General features: G+C 40.0%; 1 protein-coding gene across 8 annotated transcripts in view; it reads left to right on the top strand.

Moving 5' to 3' along the window:
- LOC110391171 (low-density lipoprotein receptor-related protein 6) overlaps window positions 1-23677 on the top strand; it is a 92900-nt gene that overhangs the window by 11414 nt on the left and 57809 nt on the right. For 7 of the 8 annotated variants that reach the window (XR_002434002.1, XR_002434000.1, XR_002434001.1 and 4 more), the window contains 4 exons: window positions 5220-5416; window positions 6143-6274; window positions 18455-18851; window positions 19362-19533. Coding sequence is in view for 4 of the 8 variants with exons in the window: in XM_021382933.1 (XP_021238608.1) it covers window positions 5220-5416; window positions 6143-6274; window positions 18455-18851; window positions 19362-19533 (898 nt within the window). In the remaining 4 variants the exon portion in view is untranslated. Of the gene's footprint in view, window positions 1-1585; window positions 1814-5219; window positions 5417-6142; window positions 6275-18454; window positions 18852-19361; window positions 19534-23677 lie in introns of all 8 variants that reach the window. The other variant, XM_021382935.1, reaches the window with a different exon arrangement.

The following is a 23677-nucleotide window of genomic DNA, read 5'->3' as shown; positions in this document are numbered from 1 at the left end:
TGCACGTGAATTCTGTGCATATCTGTGTCTGTCACTAAAACCACACTGAGCAAGACTGTAATAAACATTGATATTTGTATGCAGCATTAGACAGTGGACTCTAGTTATGTCAGATCTGAACTGTGCAGATTTTCAAATTTGTGGTCTTAAGAGTGGATATTTTTTCCTCTTTCAGTTCATAAGAACTTCACTGTATTGTGAATTGGATCAATATCAATAACAACTCTATGAGAAAATGTTTTTTCTTAGTTGGCTCTTATTTTAGCATAATGTTAATTCTGAGTATTGAATGTATTCATTCAGTTGCGTTAGACCCAATACAGAAATGAGTTTCATTACTGCTGAGCTGTGATGCTGATGGTTTTGAGAAGTACAGGCCAGGATGATTAAAGTACCCCAGGTGTTCTGCAGTTATTCTGATCAGGTTTTGAAGTTAGATAACTGTAATGTAGCTACAATAGGAAGAATTTGCTAAATGAAAAGTATTTTCTTGTTTTTTGTTTGTTTTTATAGATATACAACAGCTACAACTACATTTGCTATTATGCTTAGATCTAAACTGTTTTCTGTTAAAACAGTAGGGGGAAAATTCAGAATTCTGATAACACTTTACCTTTATAAAATCTTGATTTTTGATGCTTTTCTTTTGGTGTGAATGATTCTTAAATTTCATAGCTATAATCAAACTTTCAATTTGAATTCTACTATTACTTGCAAAAAGAAAAAAAGAAAAGGGGGTGGAGTGAGCTGAGGAAATTCTGGTTTTGATTAAGGGTATAAATTTGAAGTCTCTGTTTCAAATGAGTGTATTACTTGTATTAAATGCACATTATCCTGAAGCAGAAGCTTTTTTGTCATTGTTGTAACTCTGTGTAGATGGTCTGAATTTTCTTGTATTTATTCCATTTGAGAGTTCAGTAGTGCATTTTGCAATTTCTGTTTAAACTTGTTTATTATTTGTTTTCTTTTTCATAATCTTCACCCAGTATTTCACAGGTCTCTTTAGCAGAATAAGAATAGAACAAAGGTGAATGTATTTAATTTGGTTCTGTGTTTTCTTCAGGCAGTAGAAAAGTCTGTAGTATAATAGGTTTTTATTTTAATTGCAACTCTGATTACCATGATGATGCAATAAATAGTTGTAGTTTGGAAATCATGATCTACAATACATATGGAATTTAATTTCTGTGAAAATGTCTTGCTTTCTACCATTTCTCTTTCCAGCTTCCTTTTCACAGAATCATAGGTGTTCGAAGGGACCACTGGAGATAATCTAGCTAATCCCTCCTGCTAAAGCAGGTTCCCTAGAGTAGGTTGCACAAGACAAAGTGTCCAGACGGATTTTGAATATCTCCAGAGAAGGAGACTCCACAACCTCTCTGGGCAGCTTGTTCCAGGGCTACGTCGCCCTCAAAGTGTAGAGGTTTTTTCTCATGTTCGTATGGAACTTCCTGTGCTCCAGTTTGTGCCCCTTGTCCTGTTGCTAGGCACCACTGAAAAGAGCCTGGCTCCACCTACTTGACACCCTCCCTTCAGATATTTGTAAGCATTGATTATAATCCCCTCTTAATCTTCTCTTCTCCAGGCTGCACGGTCCCAGGTCTCTCAGCCTTTCTTCATAAGAGAGATGCTCCAGGCCCCTATTTATCTCTGCAGGCCTCTGTTGGACTCTCCCCAGTAATTCCCTGTCCTTCTTGAGCTGTGGAGCCCAGCACTGGACACAATACTCCAGATGTGGCCTCACCAGGGCAGAGTAGAGGGGGAGAAGAACCTCCCTTGACCCGCTGGCCACATTCTCTTTAATGCACTCAAGGTAGGATACCATTGGCCTTCTTGGCCATGAGGGCATACTGCTGGCTCGTGGTCAACCAGTTGTCCATCAGGACTCCCAGGTCCTTCTCCTAGGAGCTTTTTTCCAGGAGGTCAGCCTGTACTGATGCATTCTTCTGCATTTCCTTCCCATCCAACTAAGCTGACTAGAAGTTGCAATATTTTAAATGTCAATCTCCAGCAAAATTTTTACGGCAAATTTGTGTAATTGTATCTCTGGCTCAGGGAAGATTATAAAAGTTACTGCCTGTTCAGTGCCATCAAATATGTAGCCAATTTGCGTACTGTTGAAGCCCCAGAGATGTTCTCTGAGCTCGTAACATTACTTCTCATCTCTCACTTTCTCCTCATCTCTGGTGTCTCTCATTATCAGAGCTAATAGGAAAAGTGCAGCAGTTTGAAGGAGCTGAAGAGCTTAGTGAATGATAGTAGAACACTATGCCTTTTGCTTTTGTGTCACTCATTGAAATCAGGCCTGACCTGATAACATAAAGGCTGAAGGTGTGCCAGCACAGAGCTGTCAGGTTGTATTGGCCCAATTACCCCTGCAGTGCCTCAGCAACCTACCTCACCTGGTAGGTTGGCTAGTGTCTTCATTAGTGAGGCCAAAACCATGGAGTCCTGGCTGATCTTTGACCCTAGATGCGTGCTTGTGCTGGTGAATATCAGCAGTACACAATGGTCACATGCTACAGGTGACATTCTTTTCCTGTTTGTTCACTCAGGTATATTTAATAATGCTAAGGCAGAAGTCCTTTCCCCTTTCCTCACCCACCAGAAACAAAGCTTTGCAAATCTTAATGCAGGCCATGGTAGAATGCAATTACTTAACAGCAGCTGTAGGAAGGACTTTCTTCTCTTACCCTGTTGTTAGCTCCTCATCTCTCCAGCCCTTCCCCCTCTCCTCGGCATCCTGGTTAGGCTGTGGAGCCGTCATGCTGGGGAAGGCCTAAACAGCACAAACCATCTTCCACTTCCTTGCTGACACATACATGGTGTGTCTGCTTCTCACAAGACCTACTTGTGGCTGTTGTGTTTTTTCAGAGGCAAAAAAGCACTTCAGGTTTTCTTAATGGGAAGTGAGCTATCACCTTGTGATGCCTTGAAGGAAACTGTGTATGTGGGTTTCATATTAGTAGTAAAGCATATCCTAATTAAATGTGAGTAATATGTGCTATTGTATTCAGGCCTAAATATGTTTTTATGTGACAGTTCCTTATAGCTTCTAACAAAAACGCTACAAGTGACTGATTCAAGGCAATGCTATCAGCTATCTGCTACTCCTTAATCTCTCTAGACCAGAGCTGGTTTAAATAATGTTGACAGCTTACCTTATGCATTGCTACAAGGACAGATGGTTGTCTGAAAGTTAGGCACATCTAGCAGCATTTATTGTAATCAAAGATTTATTCTCACTAGGAACTTGTGGGTACTAATCACATCTAAAAATCTCAAAATTTTGGAGTGAAGAGCAAGACTCAGAAGAATAGAAGACTCAGAAAAAACGTGGCTTCTCTTGTCTGTGGAAATGCTGTCTTTGGTGAAGGTTTGGTCATTAGAAGGTTTGGTCCAAAGCTCTGGACCTTTATTGCTTCTTTCCCAGATGACAGTCATCATAAAGACTTAGATAATCACCAGTCCTGCTCTAAAGTGAAATTATTCAAATTTGAAGGCATTTAGGGTTTGGGGGTGGGGTTGGTAAAAATGTTTACTGAATTTGAATGCCTTTATTCTTGGTGAAAGAGTATGCTTTGTCACAATGACTTCACTGTTTGGCAGGTTGATTTCAGCTGTAAATTATATTTCAGTAGTCTTTTTTAAGATGCTTAGTTTGTGCATTTAATTAGGAGCAAATGTATACCTGACTCCAGACAGAGATAAGAAATAAAAGATATGTCCTACTTTCTAGTCTGAAATATCAAGAAATAGAAAATTTTGCTTGGTGTAGAATTGGAACACTGGACTGACAAGTAATGGAATGTATGTGTTTTTCTCAGGAGTCGAAAAAAATAGAAGCTTTAAAGATAATACATCTTTTTGCAGAAGCTAAGGTGAAAGCTGAAATGACTGCAGTCTCTTTGTACTTGGAATCATTGGCAGATTATACCTTCAAGTTCCTTGCTTTAATATATTCTTCTGTTAAAATATAACAGAAAATAGTTGGAAAATAAGACTATTTTTGTCCTCTACTAAACCAGTTCTGTTACTGACTTCTTGGCAAAAAAGATGTAGATAGTGTGTGGGTGTTCTCTCAGTAAATATACAGATAATGACCTTCTTCCCCGCAAGAAGAAAACTGGGAGGATGGTGATCATAGTATGCCCTATACTTGAAGAAGTAGTAGAGCTATGTGTCAGTCCCTTAGGGTTTTAGTCCAGGGGATAGATGGCGGGATCCATTGTTCAGTGGGGGCTTGTGTATGTGTGAACGCCTTTGCACCCACACAGTTAAGAAGAAGTGTGATCCTGCTTTGAGTAGGATGTTGGTCCAGATGTTCTCCAGTGTCCCTTTCATCCTGAATTTTTCTATGATTCTTAGTAATAATTAAAAAAAACCACTATGTGAGAATCGAGCTGCTTAATTCCCATTCTGAGGAACCAAGGTATAGATAATTAGTTTCTACATCATAAGAGCCTGGAAAAACTGTCTTCAGAAACGTTTATGCTGCATTTTTGTAGTGGCTAATGAGCATGTATGTGCATATATACATAAAATTTATAGATATACTCTTTAATTTTGTTTATGAACTTAGAGACAGGCAGTAACCCACTTTTCCTCAGAAATGATACAATTACTATGGCAAAAGATCAGTAGAACTCTGTTTAATGACACTATTTGTAATAAAAACAATAGCTTAATAATTATAATAATGAATCATGAAAAGTAACATTCAGGATTTCTTCATAGTGAAACTATTTGTCAAGAGAATTAATGGAAAAAATATGGAATTGATTAATGGATTGCTAATGACTAAACACTGTCTCTGTTTAAAATCTGCCAAGGCTGGCAGTGATAGACATGGTGTATCAACAAGTTGCAGTCAGATTTGCATAAAACCAGCTGGTGTTCTCTCCTGTTACACATGGTGATTTATAGCCCTGCAGGTACAGGGAGTTAAAAGAGTGCTAAGAAATAGCCACTGACGACCTAGGCAGGGCTTTTAGTTAGTGTTCTCTTTGACTTAGAATGAGAAGGAAGCTTGAAAATAGGACTCTTGTGTTATTTCCCCAAGTCAAATTGGGTATGCTGTATTTGTTTCCCCCAAATAAGAGAAAAGTTTTGATAAATCATACTTACACTGTAAACTTCTCTTCATAAAGGCTATGTTTGAGCAAAGCTATGGTATGTACTGTGTTTAAGCGTTCATTTTCTTCCTTGTACTCTATTAGGCAAGCAGTGGTTAAAGGCTCTCTTCCACATCCTTTTGCTTTGACACTGTTCGGGGACACATTGTACTGGACGGACTGGAACACGCATTCCATCTTGGCCTGCAGCAAGTACTCCGGGGAGGACCTGCGTGAAATACATTCCAACATCTTCTCACCCATGGATATTCATGCTTTCAACCAGAAGAGGCAGCCAAATGGTAAGTTGTCTTGCTTTATGTTTTTAAATGCAAGTTGGAACTGATTTGCAAACATCTTAACTACTCCTATATGGTAGCAAGTGGCTTTACTTGTATTGTGATGCAGATTCTCCAATGAAGAGACAGGGGGGAAAAAAAACAGAGAAACCAGATATTCTCTGCATTGTTGTATTTTTTTTAATGTGAAAAATAATCTCTTGCTTTTACTCTGACAGACACATTTATGCTGTTGTCATATTCCTTTTTCTCTTTAACGTGCCCTAAATTTATGTAGCATGGTGTTCATATTTTTTTCCAAGTAGTTCCTAAATGAAAGGTAGTGTTAATTTTGCAGCTCTGTGTAATAACCCCCGTCTTAAACATTGTGTTAATTTACTGTGCTCGTATTTTTTTTTTAATATGTATGCAACTTACTATACATTCAGCACCAACACACTGAATAGTTTGTGGAAATGAAAAGAGCAGAGATGAAACAAGGCTCCTGTTTAGAGCTAAATGCTACTTCCTCAAGAAAGGAAATATTCAACATCCATGCACTTTTGTACCATAAATACCCTGCTACTCAACACTTAGAATTCATTTTTACTTGTTCTATGTTTATCATTTCCTTCTTTAATCTGTGATGCTGCCACTGATTCCACCACTCAAACAGCATATGTGTCTTGACACATGAGATGAGGTTATTCATTATCAGAAGCATTAATCCCTGTGATTTATGTTTAACAGCTACAAACCCATGTGGAATTAATAATGGTGGCTGCTCCCACTTATGTCTGATGTCTCCTACCAAGCCCTCTTATCAGTGTGCATGTCCCACTGGTGTGAAACTTCTGGAGAATGGAAAGACCTGCAATGATGGTAGGCTTTATTTTTAAAAATCCTTTTAGGTTAAGCACAAAGTAATTTGTCAAATGGAAAAGGGGTTCTTCTTCAGCTTCACTACATAATGCACATTAAGGGTGGCAAATCATGGAAAAATCTATGCTTTTGCAGTACAAATAAAAGTGATTGGAGAAATGCCCTCTACTTTTCAAAGAGGAAACAGTCATATAGCTGAGAAGCAGTTTATCTTCAGTCACAAAATTTAGGTTATAATTCTGTCTCTGTCACTATTTCCTTAAAAGTTTTTGGGCATTCTACTGTTCCCTTTCCATAGAGAAAATACAAACCTTCTCTGTTGTCTTGAAATTGTTACAAATGTTATTTTTTGTGCATTCCTATTTATCTAATAGGATTGTACAAGTAAAACATACACTTTTTAAGATCTGATTTCCATTTATACTCATGTGTATATGGCATTTCTTTCTGTTCTTGTGCATAAAGTTAGACACATACATCTGTCTATAGGAACTGAACAAAAAGGTGTGGTTTTAGATGAATTAGAAGTATTTCAACCTTAAAGCCCAAGACATTATCAAGAAGGGCTGCTGATGCTCACCCAAAGCTGCTTTTAGTGTTTCATTTTGCTCTGATGTGTATGATTTCAAGTCATTTTATTTTATACGGATAGGTTTTGTGACATTGTGCTGTGACTGCTGTAATACATTAACGGTATCAAAATAAACACTGGGAGATTAATTAGCTCTCATAAATAACCATCTTTATGCAGATTGTCTCTATGAAAAATGTACAGCAGAACAGAAAAATACAGCAGAATTTACTGTAAAAGCGCTAAAAAAGTATACAGAAATAATTCATTAAATTTTCATTTTTTATTTTTAAAATTCTTAAGCTTGTTCACTACTGTTTAGTGTTTTCTTTAATTTCATGCTATTTCATGCTCTCTGTTGATTATTTTTGTGTAGCTATTTGTGGGTGTGTGAACCTTATTAAAATAAATTGCTGCTTTTATGTGAAAAATTCAAAAGCATCTCCCAAATTAGCCTTGCAAGATTATTATAAGAACTTACCAGTATATGCACAAGATGTTTTTCTCCCATTCCTGCCAGTATAAGGAACAAGCTTTAATAGTAATGCTCTGGATTGGTTAAATTTAGTCAGAATGTGATGCAGATCCATGTACTTAAAAATGAACAAACAACAACAGCAAAAACTCGATATGCATAAACTCTTGATATGGACAAACTATTTTGTGGAAGCAGATAGCTAAAGCAGTTGTTTCCCAGTCCATATTTCCAAAAGTGGAACTGCCTGAAAATTCCACACAGGGGATGGGGAGTTTGGAAGGTTTGGTCACCTACCAAGCAGCGTTCAACGGACTAAGAACAACTGTAGTAACAAGCCCTGGAGAGAGAAATTGTTTCCTTTTGACCCTCTGCTGATAGGAAATGGGGATTTTGGGAAGAGGGGCTATGTTTTTCTGCCTCACTTATGTCATGTTCCAAAGACAAAGTAAATGTATCATGTAACTGTGTGTTTCCCTGTCCCGGTCCAGCCTCATATCCTTGTCAAGACAGCTTCCACTCAGGTTAAGAGTCTGATGGCACCTTTATAGTATGTCAAAGGAAATTCGCAAAGGCACATGGGGGAATGGTCTATTAAAAAACAAACAAAAAAAAACCCTACAAAAGGCTTTGAACTTCTCATGTGGCGATATTCACTATCATCAGCTTACTTTCTCAGCTATTCCTTATGTCTCAGAACACAGGGCTGTTGGTTTTTTCTCCCACTCCCTGAAAATATAAGCCAAATTGTATTTTCTCATTCAGCCATAAAGTATACTTGGCTCACAAAACACAGCTCCTATTTTAACAGAAATTTTGTTAAGCAGATTACTGAGACACTGAGGTATTACAGCATGCTGTCTGTCACTATACAAAAAAGATCATAAAAGAGCAATTATCATATGCTTATGATGTTGTATTTTTAACAACCATTCTGCTGTTGCATATTTTTTTTTTTCAAAAAAACCTCTGTTCATTTTTAAGAAGGAAAATGCATGGGGGAGAGAAAATCGAGTCTGCACTTACTTGGCTCAGTGAACATTATGTTCCATTGCTTACTAGAGTTAGAACCAAATTAGCCTATGCGCAAGAGAAACAGCCTGCTGCAGCTATGCATCAGATCCTTGGTTTCAGTTAACTGATAATTCTGCACAGAGCTAACTTCTAGGAGTGTAAGAGCTAGGGGAGTCCTGGAGGCTTGTTGCTTGTAGTGTCTCAGCATTTAGAGCTATGTGTGCCCCAAAATAATGAAATATTTTTTGACCATTTTCTCACTCCTTTCACTGAAGAAAGGTGTAGGTATCAGACGTAGGGCTTTTGTGGGTGACCTACAATTTTTTCAGAGCTATTCAAGTCAGGGCTTCACTGTAATTTCTGCTCATAGTTGCAAAGGTTGGAGAAAGGAAGAGAGAACAGTGGGCAAACAGAGATAGTCTAGCCACAGACCACATTTTGCATGTAAATCTCTAGTGTTTGCATTGACCTCCTTTCTTAGACTGCTTAGTGATACCAGTGAAGAAAATGTATTTTCTCTTTTTTGTGTTTTTGTGTATGTACTGGGGAGGAGCAGTGATGTGCTTGTGGTTTCTTGCTGTTGGTTTATGTGGTTGTTTTTTTTTTTCTCTTTGTACTTGCCTGTTTACTACAGGTACTGTGAAAGTGGAGCTGAACTCTGAGAACTGAGTATTTTCACCTCAGTTTGTTTCAGCACATATCTGTTGTGCTGAAGCATACTGAAACACTGAATGAGTAATTACAGCTCAGCTTGGAATTAGAACATTAGAACTATGGGGGAAGAGAGAGGAATGACAGGTTAAAAAAAAAAGTGAAAATGAGGCTAATGCAAATTCTTTTCTTTAAGACAGTTTCATCTCCAAGCAGTAGATTTTAATCAGGATAGTTACTAAACTAAATTGTTTCATGCTGCAAGGAGCCTCTTTGAGAAATGACTTGTTAACAGTGTCAATGAGCACTGGCCAGGATCTGCAGGAATTTGATGAGTGAATTTTGAGTGCCTGTTTGTGCTGCTTGCAGTGGTTTGGCTTTGACAGATGATCCTTCCAGCCAAAGGTGAGGCTGACTGACCCTTCCTGAGCAGTTTCCATGACAACCTAGCATTTCTGAATAATCTTGGTTTATAGGAAATCTTTTCCTCCCTCTTCTTTCCCCTCAGTGTTGGTTTCTTGGCTTTTTGTCGTTTGTTTTTCCATTACACCTTAGGGTAATTTTACTGTTTTTATGAGAGTTCTGAACAATAAACTCCTACTCTCTGCTTATAAGCACTTTTCCGTTGTATTTCAGAAAAGAGTGATGATTGGGAATAAAATCAGATATTTCCCAACAACTGATAATACTGATAATACAATTATATACAACACTGATAATACAAAACTGTTAACTGAGATATGGGCTTGCAGCAGACAGATCCCCTATTTTCTAGGTGAGAGTCTGAAAACCTCTATCCCTCAAGATGTGACGAAGAAGATCTAGTTGTCATGGCCACTTCTTCCTCTGTCAATAATGTCCAGAGAATACAGTCTCTTCTGAGCACACAGTAGGGTACTCCTACCTATGCTGGCATTGTATTCATAGTCATTTAGCTTGTTCTTCTGTACTGACATTTTTATAGAATAGAACAGTTCAGTTGGAAAATTCCTACAAAGACCATCAAGTCCAACTGCCTGACCACTTTAGGGCTCACTAAAAGTTCAAGCACATTAATGAGTGCATTATGCAAATAGCTCTTGAACACTGACACACATGAGGCATCAACCACCTCTCCAGGAAACTTTTCCTGTGTTTGACCACTCATGATAAAGAATTTTTCCCAGTTTCACCCTCCCCCGGCACAGCTCTATGTCTTTACTGTACTGCCATTGGTGAGCAGAAGCAGAGCCCAGCACCTCCTTCTGTGTTGCCTCCTGTTAGGATGTAACTGAGACTTCTCTTTTGCGGTTTACAGGCACCACTGTTCTTTTCACTTTGGTAGTGCAACATTTAAATGACCCATTCAATAGTCATTTTTATTTAAATAAGTAAATAGATTTAGCTTCCAAGTCTGTCTTTGGAATTACATTCATATTAGTGCCTGAACACTTCTCTGTTCCTGTGCTACTTTGCTTATGGTGAATTTTACTTCTTTATTTTCTACACTTGCTATTACCAGTTCAGATCTATAGTTTGTGCTGAGGAAAAAAAGCTGAGCAGAGATACAAACTTATTCATAGAGGGTAAAAAAAAAAACACAAAAAAAAACCATTGCTTTAGACTTTCATTGAAGCCTGGCTGTGGCCATCCTGCTCTCTTTGAGGGAGAGAGGGTCTTTATTTTGCCCATTGATGTTTACATAATGTTTTCCTTATATGCTTGAGAAAGCAAGTAGAAGTTTGCACTGGGCAGACCTAAATTGCAAAAATGAATTTTATTTGTCTGGAATAGCCAGGATCCTGATCTCACTGGTCAGATCAAGATGTTAATTTAATACCCAAGCTCTTTTGTTTCTGTTAAAGGAGAGGAAAAAAAATAATTTCAGATATATGTCCTCTTACCTTTATAGTTTGGTTTTTTTTGGTGGTGGTGGTGTTTTTTGTTTGGTTGGTTGGTTTTTAAGACAGAGCCCATCTATCTGTTTGCATTGTACCATCAGGAGCTCTTTGGCAATAGTATCTTTCCAACTGGAAAAAGACATTTAGGAAGTAAATTTTTAGTCAAATGTGTGATAACAATATTAAGATTTTATTAATGATTTTGATTTAACAAGTACAGAGAAATTACTATGTAAGTCCTAGATATAGCACTTCTTATGCATAAGTTACTGAGTATGTGTCTGTGTAGTATTACTGGCCTCAACAACCACTGATGGTTTTAAAGTTCAGTAACTTATAAATGACTGAGGACTTATATTCTTGGAAGATGTAATTAATTGTAAAGGTTAGCAGTGCATTAGACATTGAACTTAACAGCTATGACATTGCATATATCTGTACACTTGCTCTGTTTCTCCTTTTGTACCTCTTTTCCCCTTAGCTTCACCTAGCACAAAGATTTAATTTATTTTGATTTTTAATAGTGACTTTTTGAAGGAAGTATTAGTTCTAGGACTAATGTAATGCACCATCTGTGAGCTTGTAATCCCAGCTTTCGAAGTACTTAATAAAAGTAGGCTAAAGCTCTCAGAGTCTGGACTAAAGCTTTTATGTCCATATTTAAGCCCCTTGCTTAAGGCATCTGTTTTTAGAAAAATTGCTAACTGTCCTGAGTACCTCCTGCCTTGAGGCACTTCAAACAGAATCTTGGTCACCAGTAGGAATGGGCTGTAAAAGATGTGGGTGTTTATTTTTTTTTCAGTTGTTTGGTTGTTATTTTAGTTTTTGTGTTAAATAATTTATCAGTTGCTAAGATCACTTACGACTGATTGTGTGAAAGATCAGTAGAAGGGGTAAGCAAAAGGGCCTGACTTTGAATATGGTACAGCCATATGCAAGAGGCAGCGTGAAGAAGTATGGAGATCCTGCTGTCACATTTCAGCTTTTGCATCATAACTGCATTTTGGAGTAGAGATGAACAAAACTGATCTATTCTGTCATGTCCTTTCAGCTTTGAGTACCTTGAGGAGTCTTCTGATTGGGTTCTTATCAATACCAAACTTTTTTGCAGCTGATGTTTTGCACAAGTTCCAATTGGTTTAGATCTCAGACTGCCTTTTTTTTTTTTTTTTTTTTTTGACTGTGATAGAGATGGTAAGGTGATCATACCATAAACATGCCCAGCTCTTGTGTTTGCTTTTCTTGCCATTGTCAGCGCAAGCCCAAAGGTATCTGAAGTGCTTTTCACCTTGCCTGCCTTGAAATGAGATGTTCCTCTGCTCAGTTTCTTTCCTGAATGGAATGACTGGTGATCTGACTAAGCAGCTGAGATGTCAGTTTGTTAATGGCTGGATAATAGCTTTAAAGTAGACTAAACTACTTTGTAGACACCTACTACTTAGTAGACACCTCCCTACCCGTAGGGAGGTGTGCTGCCTCCCTGGGGCTCGGGTCAAGGATATCTCTAGAAAACTCCCTAGTTTGATCCACCCCTCTGATTATTGTCCTTTATTAATAGTTCAGGCTGGCAGCGATGAGACTGCTGACAGAAGCCTGAAACTTATCAAAAATGACTTCAGGGGACTAGGGTGGTTAGTTGAGGGAATAGGAGTACAGGTGGTATTTTCTTCTATCCCTTCACTGACACAGAAGGACACTGAAAGGGGCAGGAAAACCCATCTCATAAACACATGGCTGAGAGGCTGGTGCAAACGCAAGAATTTTGGGTTCTTTGATCACAGGGCGGTTTACTCGGCACCAGGCCTGAGGTCTGCTGATGGGTCTGTCCTGTCTCAAAGGGGGAAACGCATCCTTGCCCAGGAGCTGGCAGGGCTTATAGAGAGGGCTTTAAACTAAAGAGGAAGGGGGAAGGGGATAAAACCAGCCCTGCAAGAGGTGTGCCTAGGCGGGCATCAGGATTAGGGGTGAGGCAAGGGGCTCAGCTGAAGTGCGTCTATGCCAATGCCCGCAGCATGAGCAACAAACAGGAGGAGCTGGAAGCCTTCATGCGGCAGGCAAACTATGACTTAGTTGCCATTACGGAAACATGGTGGGATCGCTCCCATGACTGGAGTGTTGCGATGGATGGCTACAAGCTCTTCAGAAAGGATAGGCAAGGAAGGAGGGGTGGTGGCGTGGCTCTCTATGTTAGAGACTGTTTTGATGTTATTGAACTTGCAACTGGGAAAGACAATGTTGAATCTCTATGGGTAAAGATCAAAGGAAAGGCTGACAAGGCAGACATCCTGGTGGGGGTCTGTTATAGACCACCTAACCAGGATGAAGAGACAGATGAGGCATTCTATAAACAGCTGGCTGAAGTTGCGTGATCACCTGTCCTTGTCCTCATGGGGGACTTCAACTTCCCTGATATATGCTGGGAATACAACACGGCGCAGAAGAAGCAGTCTAGGAGGTTTCTAGAGTGTATGGAAGATAACTTCCTTCTGCAGCTGGTCAGAGAACCTACCAGGGGAGGTGCCCTGCTAGACCTGCTGTTTACAAACAGGGAAGGTCTGGTGGGAGATGTGGAAGTTGGGGACTGCCTTGGACAGAGCGACCATGAAATGGTAGAGTTCTCAATTCTTGGTGGAACCAGGAGAGGGGACAGCAAAACGGCAACCTTGGACTTTCGGAGGGCAGACTTTGAATTGTTCAGGAGGCTGGTAGGAAGGGTCCCTTGGGATTTGGTCCTGGAGGGTAAAGGGGTCCAGGAAGGCTGGTTGCTCCTCAAGGAGGAAGTCCTGAAGGCGCAGGAACAGGCTGTCCCCCTGAGCCGCAAGATGAGCCGGCGGGGAAGGAGACCAGCGTGGACGAACAGGGAGCTTTTCCTGAGGCTCCAGGAGAAAAAGAGAATCTACCTCCTGTGGAAGAAGGGACAGGCAACTTGGGGAGAGTACAAAGAGGTTGTCAGGATGTGCAGGGAGAAAATTAGGAAGGCGAAGGCCCAGCTCGAATTAAGCTTGGCTGCTGGGATTAAAGGGAACAAGAAACTCTTTTACAAATATATTAACAGTAAGAGGAGGACCAAGGAGAATCTCCATTCTTTACTGGACGCGGCTGGGAATGTGGCCACTGAGGACAATGAAAAGGCTGAGGTTCTCAATGCCTTTTTTACGTCTGTCTTTAAAAGCCAGACCAGTTGTCCTCAGAGCACTCTACTCTCTGACTTGGAAGTCTCAGATGGGGAGCGAAACAAACCCCCCATGATTCAGGAGGAAACAGTCAGAGACCTACTACTCCAACTGGACTGCCACAAGTCCGTGGGGCCGGATGAGATCCACTCGAGAGTACTGAGGGAGCTGGCGGAGGAGATAGCCAAGCCGCTTTCCATCATCTATCGGCGTTCCTGGTCAACTGGAGAGGTCCCAGAAGACTGGAGACTTGCCAATGTGACTCCCATCTACAAGAAGGGTTGTAAGGAGGATCCAGGGAACTACAGGCCTGTCAGCCTGACCTCGGTGCCAGGGAAGGTTATGGAGCAGATTGTCCTGAGGGAGATCACGCAGCATTTGCAGGACAACCGGGGGATCAGGCCGAGCCAGCATGGGTTTGTGAAAGGCAGGTCCTGCTTGACCAACCTGATCTCCTTCTATGATCGAGTGACCCGTCTGGTGGATGAGGGAAAGGCTGTTGATGTGGTCTACCTAGACTTCAGCAAAGCCTTTGACACTGTCTCCCACAGTATTCTCCTGGAAAAACTGGCAGCCCGTGTCTTGGGCAGGTACACTCTTTGCTGGGTAAGGAGCTGGCTGGAGGGCCGGGCCCAGAGAGTGGTGGTGAATGGAGTTAAATCCAGCTGGTAATCGGTCACGAGTGGTGTTCCCCAGGGGTCGGTGCTGGGGCCTGTCCACTTCAATATCTTTATTGATGACCTGGATGAGGGCCTTGAGAGCACCCTCAGTAAGTTTGCAGACGACACCAAGCTTGCAGGAGGTGTCGATCTGCCTGGGGGTAGAGAGGCCCTTCAGAGCGATCTGGACAGGCTGGATCTCTGGGCTGAAGCCAATGGAATGAGGTTCATCAAGACCAAGTGCCGGATCCTGCACTTTGGCCGCAACAACCCCAGGCAGTGCTACAGGCTTGGGGCAGAGTGGCTGGAAGGTTGTGTGGAGGAAACGGACCTGGGGGTGTTAGTCGATGCTCGGCTGAGCATGAGCCAGCAGTGTGCCCAGGTGGCCAAGAAGGCCAATGGCATCCTGGCTTGTATCAGAAGTAGTGTTGCCAGTAGGAGTAGGGAAGTCATTGTCCCTCTGTACTCAGCATTGGTGAGGCCCCACCTCGAGTACTGTGTCCAGTTTTGGGCCCCTCACTGCAAGAAAGACATTGAGGCCCTGGAGCGTGTTCAGAGGAGGGCAACGAAGGTGGTGAGGGGTCTGGAGCACAGGCCTTATGAGGAGCGGCTGAGGGAGCTGGGATTGTTCAGTCTGGAGAAGAGGAGGCTCAGGGGAGACCTCATCGCTCTCTATAACTACCTGAAGGGAGGTTGTAGTGAGCTGGGGGTCGGCCTCTTCTCTCTTGTAACTAGTGACAGGATGAGGGGGAATGGCCTCAAGTTGTGCCAGGGGAGATTCAGGCTGGACATTAGGAAACACTACTTTTCTGAAAGAATGGTCAGGCGCTGGAATGGGCTGCTCAGGGAGGTGGTTGAGTCACCGTCCCTGGAAGTGTTCAATAAACGTTTAGATATAGCGTTGAGAGACATGGTTTAGTGGGGTTATTGGTGGTTGGACTGGATGATCTTGTAGGTCTTTTCCAACCTAGCTAATTCTATGATTCTGTGATTCTATGATAAACTTTTTATTGCTTGATTGGAATCACATGAGAGAATGTTAGGCGAGTCTCCAGATATAGACCACTTTTAGTTCAGGAATCCCCTGTGCAACATCGATTGGCTGAAAGGCAGTTATTTCCTGATGCTGAATTAAGGCTTAGACACACTACAATATTGCATGAAACAAAAGTGTTGCAACCTGGAAGCAGGATCCTGAAACTGTTGAAATGGCTTCTCTTCAAGAACAATTGGAAGGTCAGCTGGTCAATTTTAAGGGTGAGTTTTTGCAAAGGCATAGTTGTACTCAGTCCAGTCTTTCTGGGGAATTGGTGTTGGTTCTTCAAAATGGCTGTAAACTTCAGCATACAAATTATTTTTTTTAATTATGTCTTAGACTTTATATATGTATCTCCATTAATGTTAGGGTTATATTAAGGTTAATGCTTAGATCTTAATCATTTTTTGATATAGTTAAAAGCAGTAAATACAGATGCACATATAGATTGTTGTGGCAAGATTAGTTGCTTTTGTAATCATAAAAATCTTCTTAACATGCCTGTTTTTCATTTACTCTGTCATGTGCTTTGAATTATTTTGAAGGATGCTTAGACATGTAATTACAGGTTCCCTTTTCCTGATATTAGTTATTGTGTAAGAGTTATTCACTAGAATAACAATTGGGTAGTGTGTACATGTGTTTTTGAATGGAATGTATTTTAAGACATGGGATACTGAAGCTGATCTTAATCCATTCTAAACTACTAATCAAGAACACTTGTAATAATAATCTGAACTTCAGCTGTTGAAAAGTACTGTTTCTTGCAGCACTGTAAAAGCATTTTAAATATTTTAATGTGTTAAAGTTGCTCTAAATGAAGCAATGGATGCTTTGACATCTGTCCAAAATTTGACATTCAGTAAGGTTTCATCTAGCACCCACCACAATTACAGACATTTAAAAAAAGAAATTTGGCACCAGACACTATATATATATGTATTTTTTTTTATTAGTTACCTAGTTATTTTAGTAGTTTCCCTTTTAGTGTTCTAGTCCTTATTAATACCTTTGTAAGATCAAGGCACAGAAGCATGAACAACATGTAGCTTTGTAATGGCTCTTTTTCATTGCAATGTTTTTACATTTTACTTAAACCTTCCTCTCACCCACGCTCGCTCTTTTTTTCCTTGGCTCTTGCACTTAGGCAACCCCCTGCCAAACCTCTCCCATCACTATTTGAGGAGAGCTGTCCCAACGTACTTTCCCTGTGTTTGGGTTGCATGCATTTTTTACCTCAGCTCAGACTTCCCCAAGGCCTAAACTGCTCTTGTCTCCCTGAGACTCCAAACTGATAAGCCAGTTTAATTGGAATGGGGCATGGTGGTTGTTCAGCCTTCATTAGACTGAAATGTAGCAAGAGAGAATATAAAATGAAACAAGAATAAGATAGAATAGGCAATAAATTCTTTATCAGTCAGGGGCCCAGCAATGTACAGCTTGTATTGTCCTATGTGAAAGCTGATCTTGCTATTTATTAGGATTCTGACTTTTGACCTAAAAAATGCCAGAAAGGCTTTTGTATGCTTTCAGTTCAGTGTGACTCCATATTATTTTTCTTTATATGCTCAGATATGCTTGTTCTCATCAATCTGGGGAGAAGCTGAAAGTCCTCCTGCTTTACATTGTCACTGGACAGTTGTTGGTTCACAAAATTGATTCCTGAAATAGGAGTTTCTCAAAGGAGATTTACCTGTGGTATTCTGAGTTAGATATGTTCCACCTTTAAGGGTGCAGTTGAAACACACAGCTTGTTTGTGACAGACATATGCTATACTAACAAAAACAGTCAGTAAATGATTTAATTATTTTTATCTAAGAGGCTGCAGACCATCTGTTTTTGCAGAAAATTTTCAGAAAATCATAGCATGGTCATTTCATAGCTATTTCAATACCTTTGGAGCTAGTGATTTGGATAGAAAACAGGTCCAACATAATAAGTTTTGGGCAAGGAAATCACCATTGAATTTCCTCTATAAATTTATCTGATCTGTTCTGCAGAACAGTAACCTTACATTTGAAGCTTTTGAGTGGTATTCTCTTCTGGTGCCCATCAGTTTGGATAGACACTTGTCATGGTTTTGTGATTTTCGGTTATTGGTATTCCACATCATAACATCATGTAGTGGACATACCTAGTTCAGAAGAGAAGGACTACTACAGTCCCCACGGTACTTTGCTCCTTTGTTACCATTTTCCAGCCGGAGGGAAAAGATAGAAGCTCGCAGTATAAGAACTTGCAGATCACGAGACCTTGTCCCTTTTTTCCGCCGTCTCTCGTCTTGGCAGCACCTCGCTCTCCAGCCGTCTTATCGTCGGTAGTAGAGTAAGGCCTACCTTGATTTTGGGACATTCTCTGTCTCTGTGTTGGATTTATCAGCTTAAATTGTAATTATATTGTATTATAGTGTGTTGTTTTGCATTCCGATATTTTATTTAGTAAATTAGTTTGTTTCTCCTCAGATTGTTGCCGCTGTTCTTTGCTCTCAGGGCCATCTCCCTACCCTTTTCCCCTTTCCCCTTTTCCCGGGACGTGGGCCCTTGGGTCCCCCGTCCCCTTTGTCACGGAGCCGGGCCTAACGCCCGTAAACCGTTGACAACACTGTTGAAATCAGGGTAGCTAGACTAGCTTGCAGCAAATGGTAGAGAACCAGGTTCACCATCTATGGGCTTACTGTACAGCGTTTGTAAGATGGTTGTGTTTTTGCCTTACACATGTAGGTGCCACTGAATTGCTGCTTCTAGCCCGCCGGACAGATTTGAGGCGCATTTCCTTAGACACTCCAGATTTTACAGACATCGTTTTGCCACTGGAGGACATCCGTCATGCAATCGCCATTGACTTTGATCCTCTGGAAGGGTACATTTATTGGACTGACGATGAAGTTAGGGCCATCCGTCGCTCATTCGTCAATGGGTCAGGTAGCCAGTTTGTTGTCACAGCACAGATTGCTCATCCTGATGGCATTGCTGTGGACTGGGTTGCCCGAAATCTGTATTGGACTGACACTGGCACTGACCGCATAGAAGTTACAAGGCTTAATGGGACCTTGAGAAAAATCTTGATATCGGAAGACCTGGAAGAACCTAGAGCTATTGTGCTGGATCCTACAGTAGGGTAAGGAGCTGTTCATGAGCACTTTTTAAGTTTTAGACATAAAGAAGATTCTTCTATTTACATTCATGGAGTTAATAGGATGCAAAGATAAACTTCTAGGTCTTCAAAATGAAAATACTGTCCTCCTTTGAAAGTTATTGATCTGAGGCTTAGGGACAACTGCTCCCTTTTAACTATTCAAATTCTGTGTCTTTAGGTTTTATTCTTCTCTTTAAAACTGTTTTGGGGACTGTGTGGACCCATTTGTTTATTCTAGCTAATACGGCTTGTTATATAGTTTTGCTCAGCAGATTGATATAGGAGTATAAGTATGTAAAGTATCCGTCTGTTTACATGTCAATGCAATTTTGGATGTGTTGGGCATTGTTGTTTAGGTAAGAAAATATATTTGGCTTTGAAATGCATTTTTCTGTGTGCTATGTGGCTTCAGGGAATTGTAGTCCAGAAGCAGCCCATAAATATTGAAAGGTTGATTTAATAAGACTTCTTAAGATTTTGTTTCCATTGCAGGTACATGTACTGGACTGACTGGGGAGAAATTCCAAAGATCGAGAGGGCAGCATTAGATGGCTCAGACAGGATTGTGCTGGTAAATACCTCACTTGGGTGGCCAAATGGACTGGCACTGGATTATGCAGAAAGCAAAATATACTGGGGAGATGCGAAAACGGACAAAATAGAGGTTTGTAATTGTGCTGGCATTTTTAATTCCCTGGGATTATAGAACATAGTTACTCTATTTTTCTTAGTGTTTAAATTCTGATATAGTTTAAAAAATGGAATGGGATGATGGTTGATTTCTGCTGTAAGAAACAATTCAGTTTTTCTCTGACTTTGGGCAAGTTGCTCACTAGTCTTCCTGAGTTTTTCCATCTGTAAAACAGAAATAGTATCAGTGTAGTAGATGTCTTTTTTTTTTAATATATGATAAGGATTTGTTAAATAATTTGCTTCTTAGATCATTAATAAAATTTTTTCTTGGGAGTAATGTTTGTAGGTTAAACTAATTTTACTATTATTCTTTGTTCTGCTTAGCTTAGGTGTAAGCAGATAAATACATTTTAGAGAATTAAATTTTATATAAATAAATTTCAGATAAATAAGTCTCATTTTACATAGAATTACCTGTACTCTCAAAAATCTTCTGTACTTTGCATCTCCTTTGTTTTATTAGGGCTCCAGCAAGAGGATAGATTTTACTTTCTTTCTGGTATGCTGTATTTGTTCAGTTTATTATGAAAAGGCTGAATGCTTTCTGGAAGCAGGAGACTTGGCTACTACCTGAAGCATAGTAACAATACCTAGTTTCCCTGTATTCTCATAGGCTTAGCTTCCTTTTGTTGAGTTACAACCTTCCTTATGGAATCTTTAATACAATAAGTATTTTTTAGCACTTACTCAGTAGTCACTGTATTTTCTCTAGTCTTCTGAAATTGTTTTACTTATAAATAACTTCAAGTGCATCAACTGGAAATTATGATCTTGTGCTAGAAGATCGTGTAACTGCTCTCCTTAGAGTCAAAGTAACTCCAGGCCTGCAAGGTGATTTGCTTCGAAGCACTCCTTGAAAGAGCCTCAGGGAGCATGGTTTTCTTCGTCCCAAAAATAAGACTTATAGTCTATTAGTCACCTAACTTTTTAGCAGATCCGGGGAAAAAAGGTAAAGGAGACTCAACTATACTTAGAGATTTATTTATAATGGATTGAGCACTTCAGCCCTGATACTGCCTTGAACTTGAATGTATATTGCAAAAGGAAAGTTAAGCATTCTCCAAACTCATGCTTACCAAAACAGATTTTTTTCACACGTTTCGGGCTTACTCAGACCAGGGTTCGGTATTCATTGCTAATGATTCTTTTTAGTGGTGGATCAGTTTGTGGTAGAAATTTTCAACTAAATTAGGCATGAGTTCACTGCTGCAGTTCCATCAATCACACTAGAACACGTGATGTAATGTTAATGCCAACATTACAATGGCTGTGGCAGGACAGAAGATATCTGATCTGGCACAAACAACTTGCCAGGACAATTTACATTTTATTGTTTTTAAGCTAATATAAGCTGATAAATGAATTTGACCCAGGTTTTCATGTAGCATTTATGCAGGGAATCCAGAAAAGATTTATTATCTTATTAGTTATTTTTTCCCATGAGGTTTCAAGTGCTAGACTTTCCCTGCTTCTGCTTTTTTATAGCATTTGTTAACTGTTGAGATTTTACCCACTAGATAGCTAAGTACTACACACCATTCAATCACTGTCCACACCCCTCTCAGTGTGCTGAGGGGAACTGAAAAAGGTAAAAGTGTTAGAACTGGTGTGTTGAGATAAAGACAGTTCAGTGAGAGGGGGGGGTTCTTTTTTGTGTGTAAATCACACACAAAAAGAAAAACAACAAACAAACAAAAACAAGTGCTGTACAATGCTACTGCTGACCACCAGCTGACTGGTGCCCATTTAATCCCTGAGCAGTGGCAGGCCTTCCACTGCCCAGTTCCTGCCTCCCTCCCTCCCCCTCTCATCTTTGTCATTTCAACATGATGCCATGTGGAATGGCATATTCTTTTAGCCAGTTTGAGTCATCTGTCCTGGTTCTGTCCTCTCCCAGCTTCTTGTGCACCTCCAGCATTCTCACTTTGGCAGGGCAGTCTGAGAAGCTGAAACATCTTTGGCTCTGTGTAAGCGCTGCTCAGTAACAAATATATATTTGTGTGTTATCACCACTGTTTTCATCATACATCCAAAACACAGCACAGTACTAGATATAGTGAAGAGAATTATCCCAGCCAAAACCAGGGCATTAACCAGGACTCCTATTAACATTCAGAAAATCTTGAAAAAGCCTGGGTAAAACCTTTAAAGCAAGAGAAGAAATTCTCCCACAGTTTTGCTTTGGAATTTTTGGATTTTACTTTCATTTGGTTTGGGTTTTTTTGGTTGTGTTGTTTTGTGTTGTTGTTTTTAATTTACTATTGTACTTTCATTGTAGAAGTTGTCAGTTTGGGGGGGGTGACAGATGTTTAAAATCATGAGAAGTATGTAGAAGGTGTCAAGGACTCTTTCGCTCCCACCCAGCTATTTTTGACAGAAGCATGTGGAATTGATACGAGAAGGTGATAGGTGGAAGGAAAAAAAAAAGGTGGTTCTTCAAGCTGTGTAAGTTTTGGAAATTCTTGTGGAAGACTGAATATGTCTGTGGAAGAGAATTCCACTGAAGTTTCTAATACATAAATTTGTGTTTTGAACCACAAATCACTGAACTGTAAACTTCTGGAGAATCAAAGACTCTTAAGAAGTTTACGTGCATGTTGGCTCTATTATTCTGCTGTTCAGTAGGTATAATTTGTTATTTAATATTCTCTGGCGTGGGATACCAGGATGGGTGGACCTTTGGATTGATACCATACAGCCTCTGTTTTCCCACGTTGAGACCATTCTTCCATTTTGTTGAATGGGCAATCTTTATTTAGTTTGTTGTACTAACTTCAGGAAGACCTCGTGTTTTTCCATAGACATAGGTCTGCTGCTTGCTCATCACGTCTCAGAAAGGCAGAAATGGGTTGAACATTGATGATCTCTGGTAATGATAGATTGGAGTGTGAGTTCAGTACAGCTTCTGTAATTAGAAAAGCAGGGAAAGACCCTGTAGAGTGAAGAAGGGGTACTCATCTGAAAGAATGATTCAGTCTTCAATAGATTGTTTTTTCTTTATCGTGCTAAGTAATGCAAATACAGTGGAGAGTCTCCTTACCTATGAATCTTAATGAATTTTCCTCAAGATCTTGTGTGGTCTCTGTATTTTTTTAATATTAGATTGGTTGTGCTATGGTGAGCTACAGAAATCTCAGGCTATAATGTTATTATCTATAATAGCTGAAATATTACTGACATTTCAAGTCTTCCCTTTTCCTCCCACTACCTTTCTCTCCTATGGCAACCATGAATCCTGAGACTTGTAACACTTTCCCTGCCCTCCTCATCCTTTTTTTTTTTTTAATATAACTGTTTAGTTTTTTAATATAACTGTTTAGTAGGAGATGGTTTGACCTTCTGTAAATTTTTTAAGCTTGCATTTGCAGAAAAGACAGTGGAGGAGGTGCAACAGTGAAGATATTTGTGACGGTCAAATAAGAAACTTACAATTGAACATGAAGATGTCTGGTATATGCCTGGTCTCTGCTTTGCTTGTACGTGCCTGTCTATGTTTGGGATGGGGAGTAGGGATAAAAGCAGGAGAAATATGTTTGTATACTTACTCTATTGTGTTTAAGTACTATTTCATACATGGTTTTAAATAAAGTATACTTTTTCCCTTTTCAGTATGTGGGATTCTTCAGAAACATTATTTAATTGCAGTGCAACTGACATTAATGTTTCTTGCAAGCTATGTTTCTGGTTTGTTTGTGCCACATAGGAAATCTTATTATTTATATTTTATGCACTGTTTCATGCTATGCTGTTCTGGAGCCCCCAAACGATAATAAAGCATCAGCAGGGGTTAATGGAGACTGGCAGGGGGTACAGCAGGGAGCTTTTGTTCCCATTTTATCTGGCAGCCAGCAGCAGGCAGAAGCAGGCTGTGGCTCAACAGCTTCGTCATTTATCTCGGTCAGGTTTCACTGCTGATAAACTTCTATTGAAATGGATGGCTGCTATTGTGCTTACCAGTAGGGAAGATTTCTCATTGACTTGCTACAGGTTTAAAGCATTTTCCTGCCGTGCTATGAGGTTAAAAATGTATGATCTGCTCTGCTGCACTGGTCTTATGTTATCCTGCTCAAGTGAATATTTGTCTTCTGAGCACGTACGCTACCTGTTTTAAGGCA

The sequence above is a fragment of the Numida meleagris genome, unplaced genomic scaffold (genome assembly GCF_002078875.1).
Source record: "Numida meleagris isolate 19003 breed g44 Domestic line unplaced genomic scaffold, NumMel1.0 unplaced_Scaffold316, whole genome shotgun sequence".
Classification (NCBI taxonomy): Eukaryota; Metazoa; Chordata; class Aves; order Galliformes; family Numididae; genus Numida; species Numida meleagris.
Note: the sequence above shows the minus strand (reverse complement) of the source record. Positions and strands in the feature narration are given on the sequence as shown.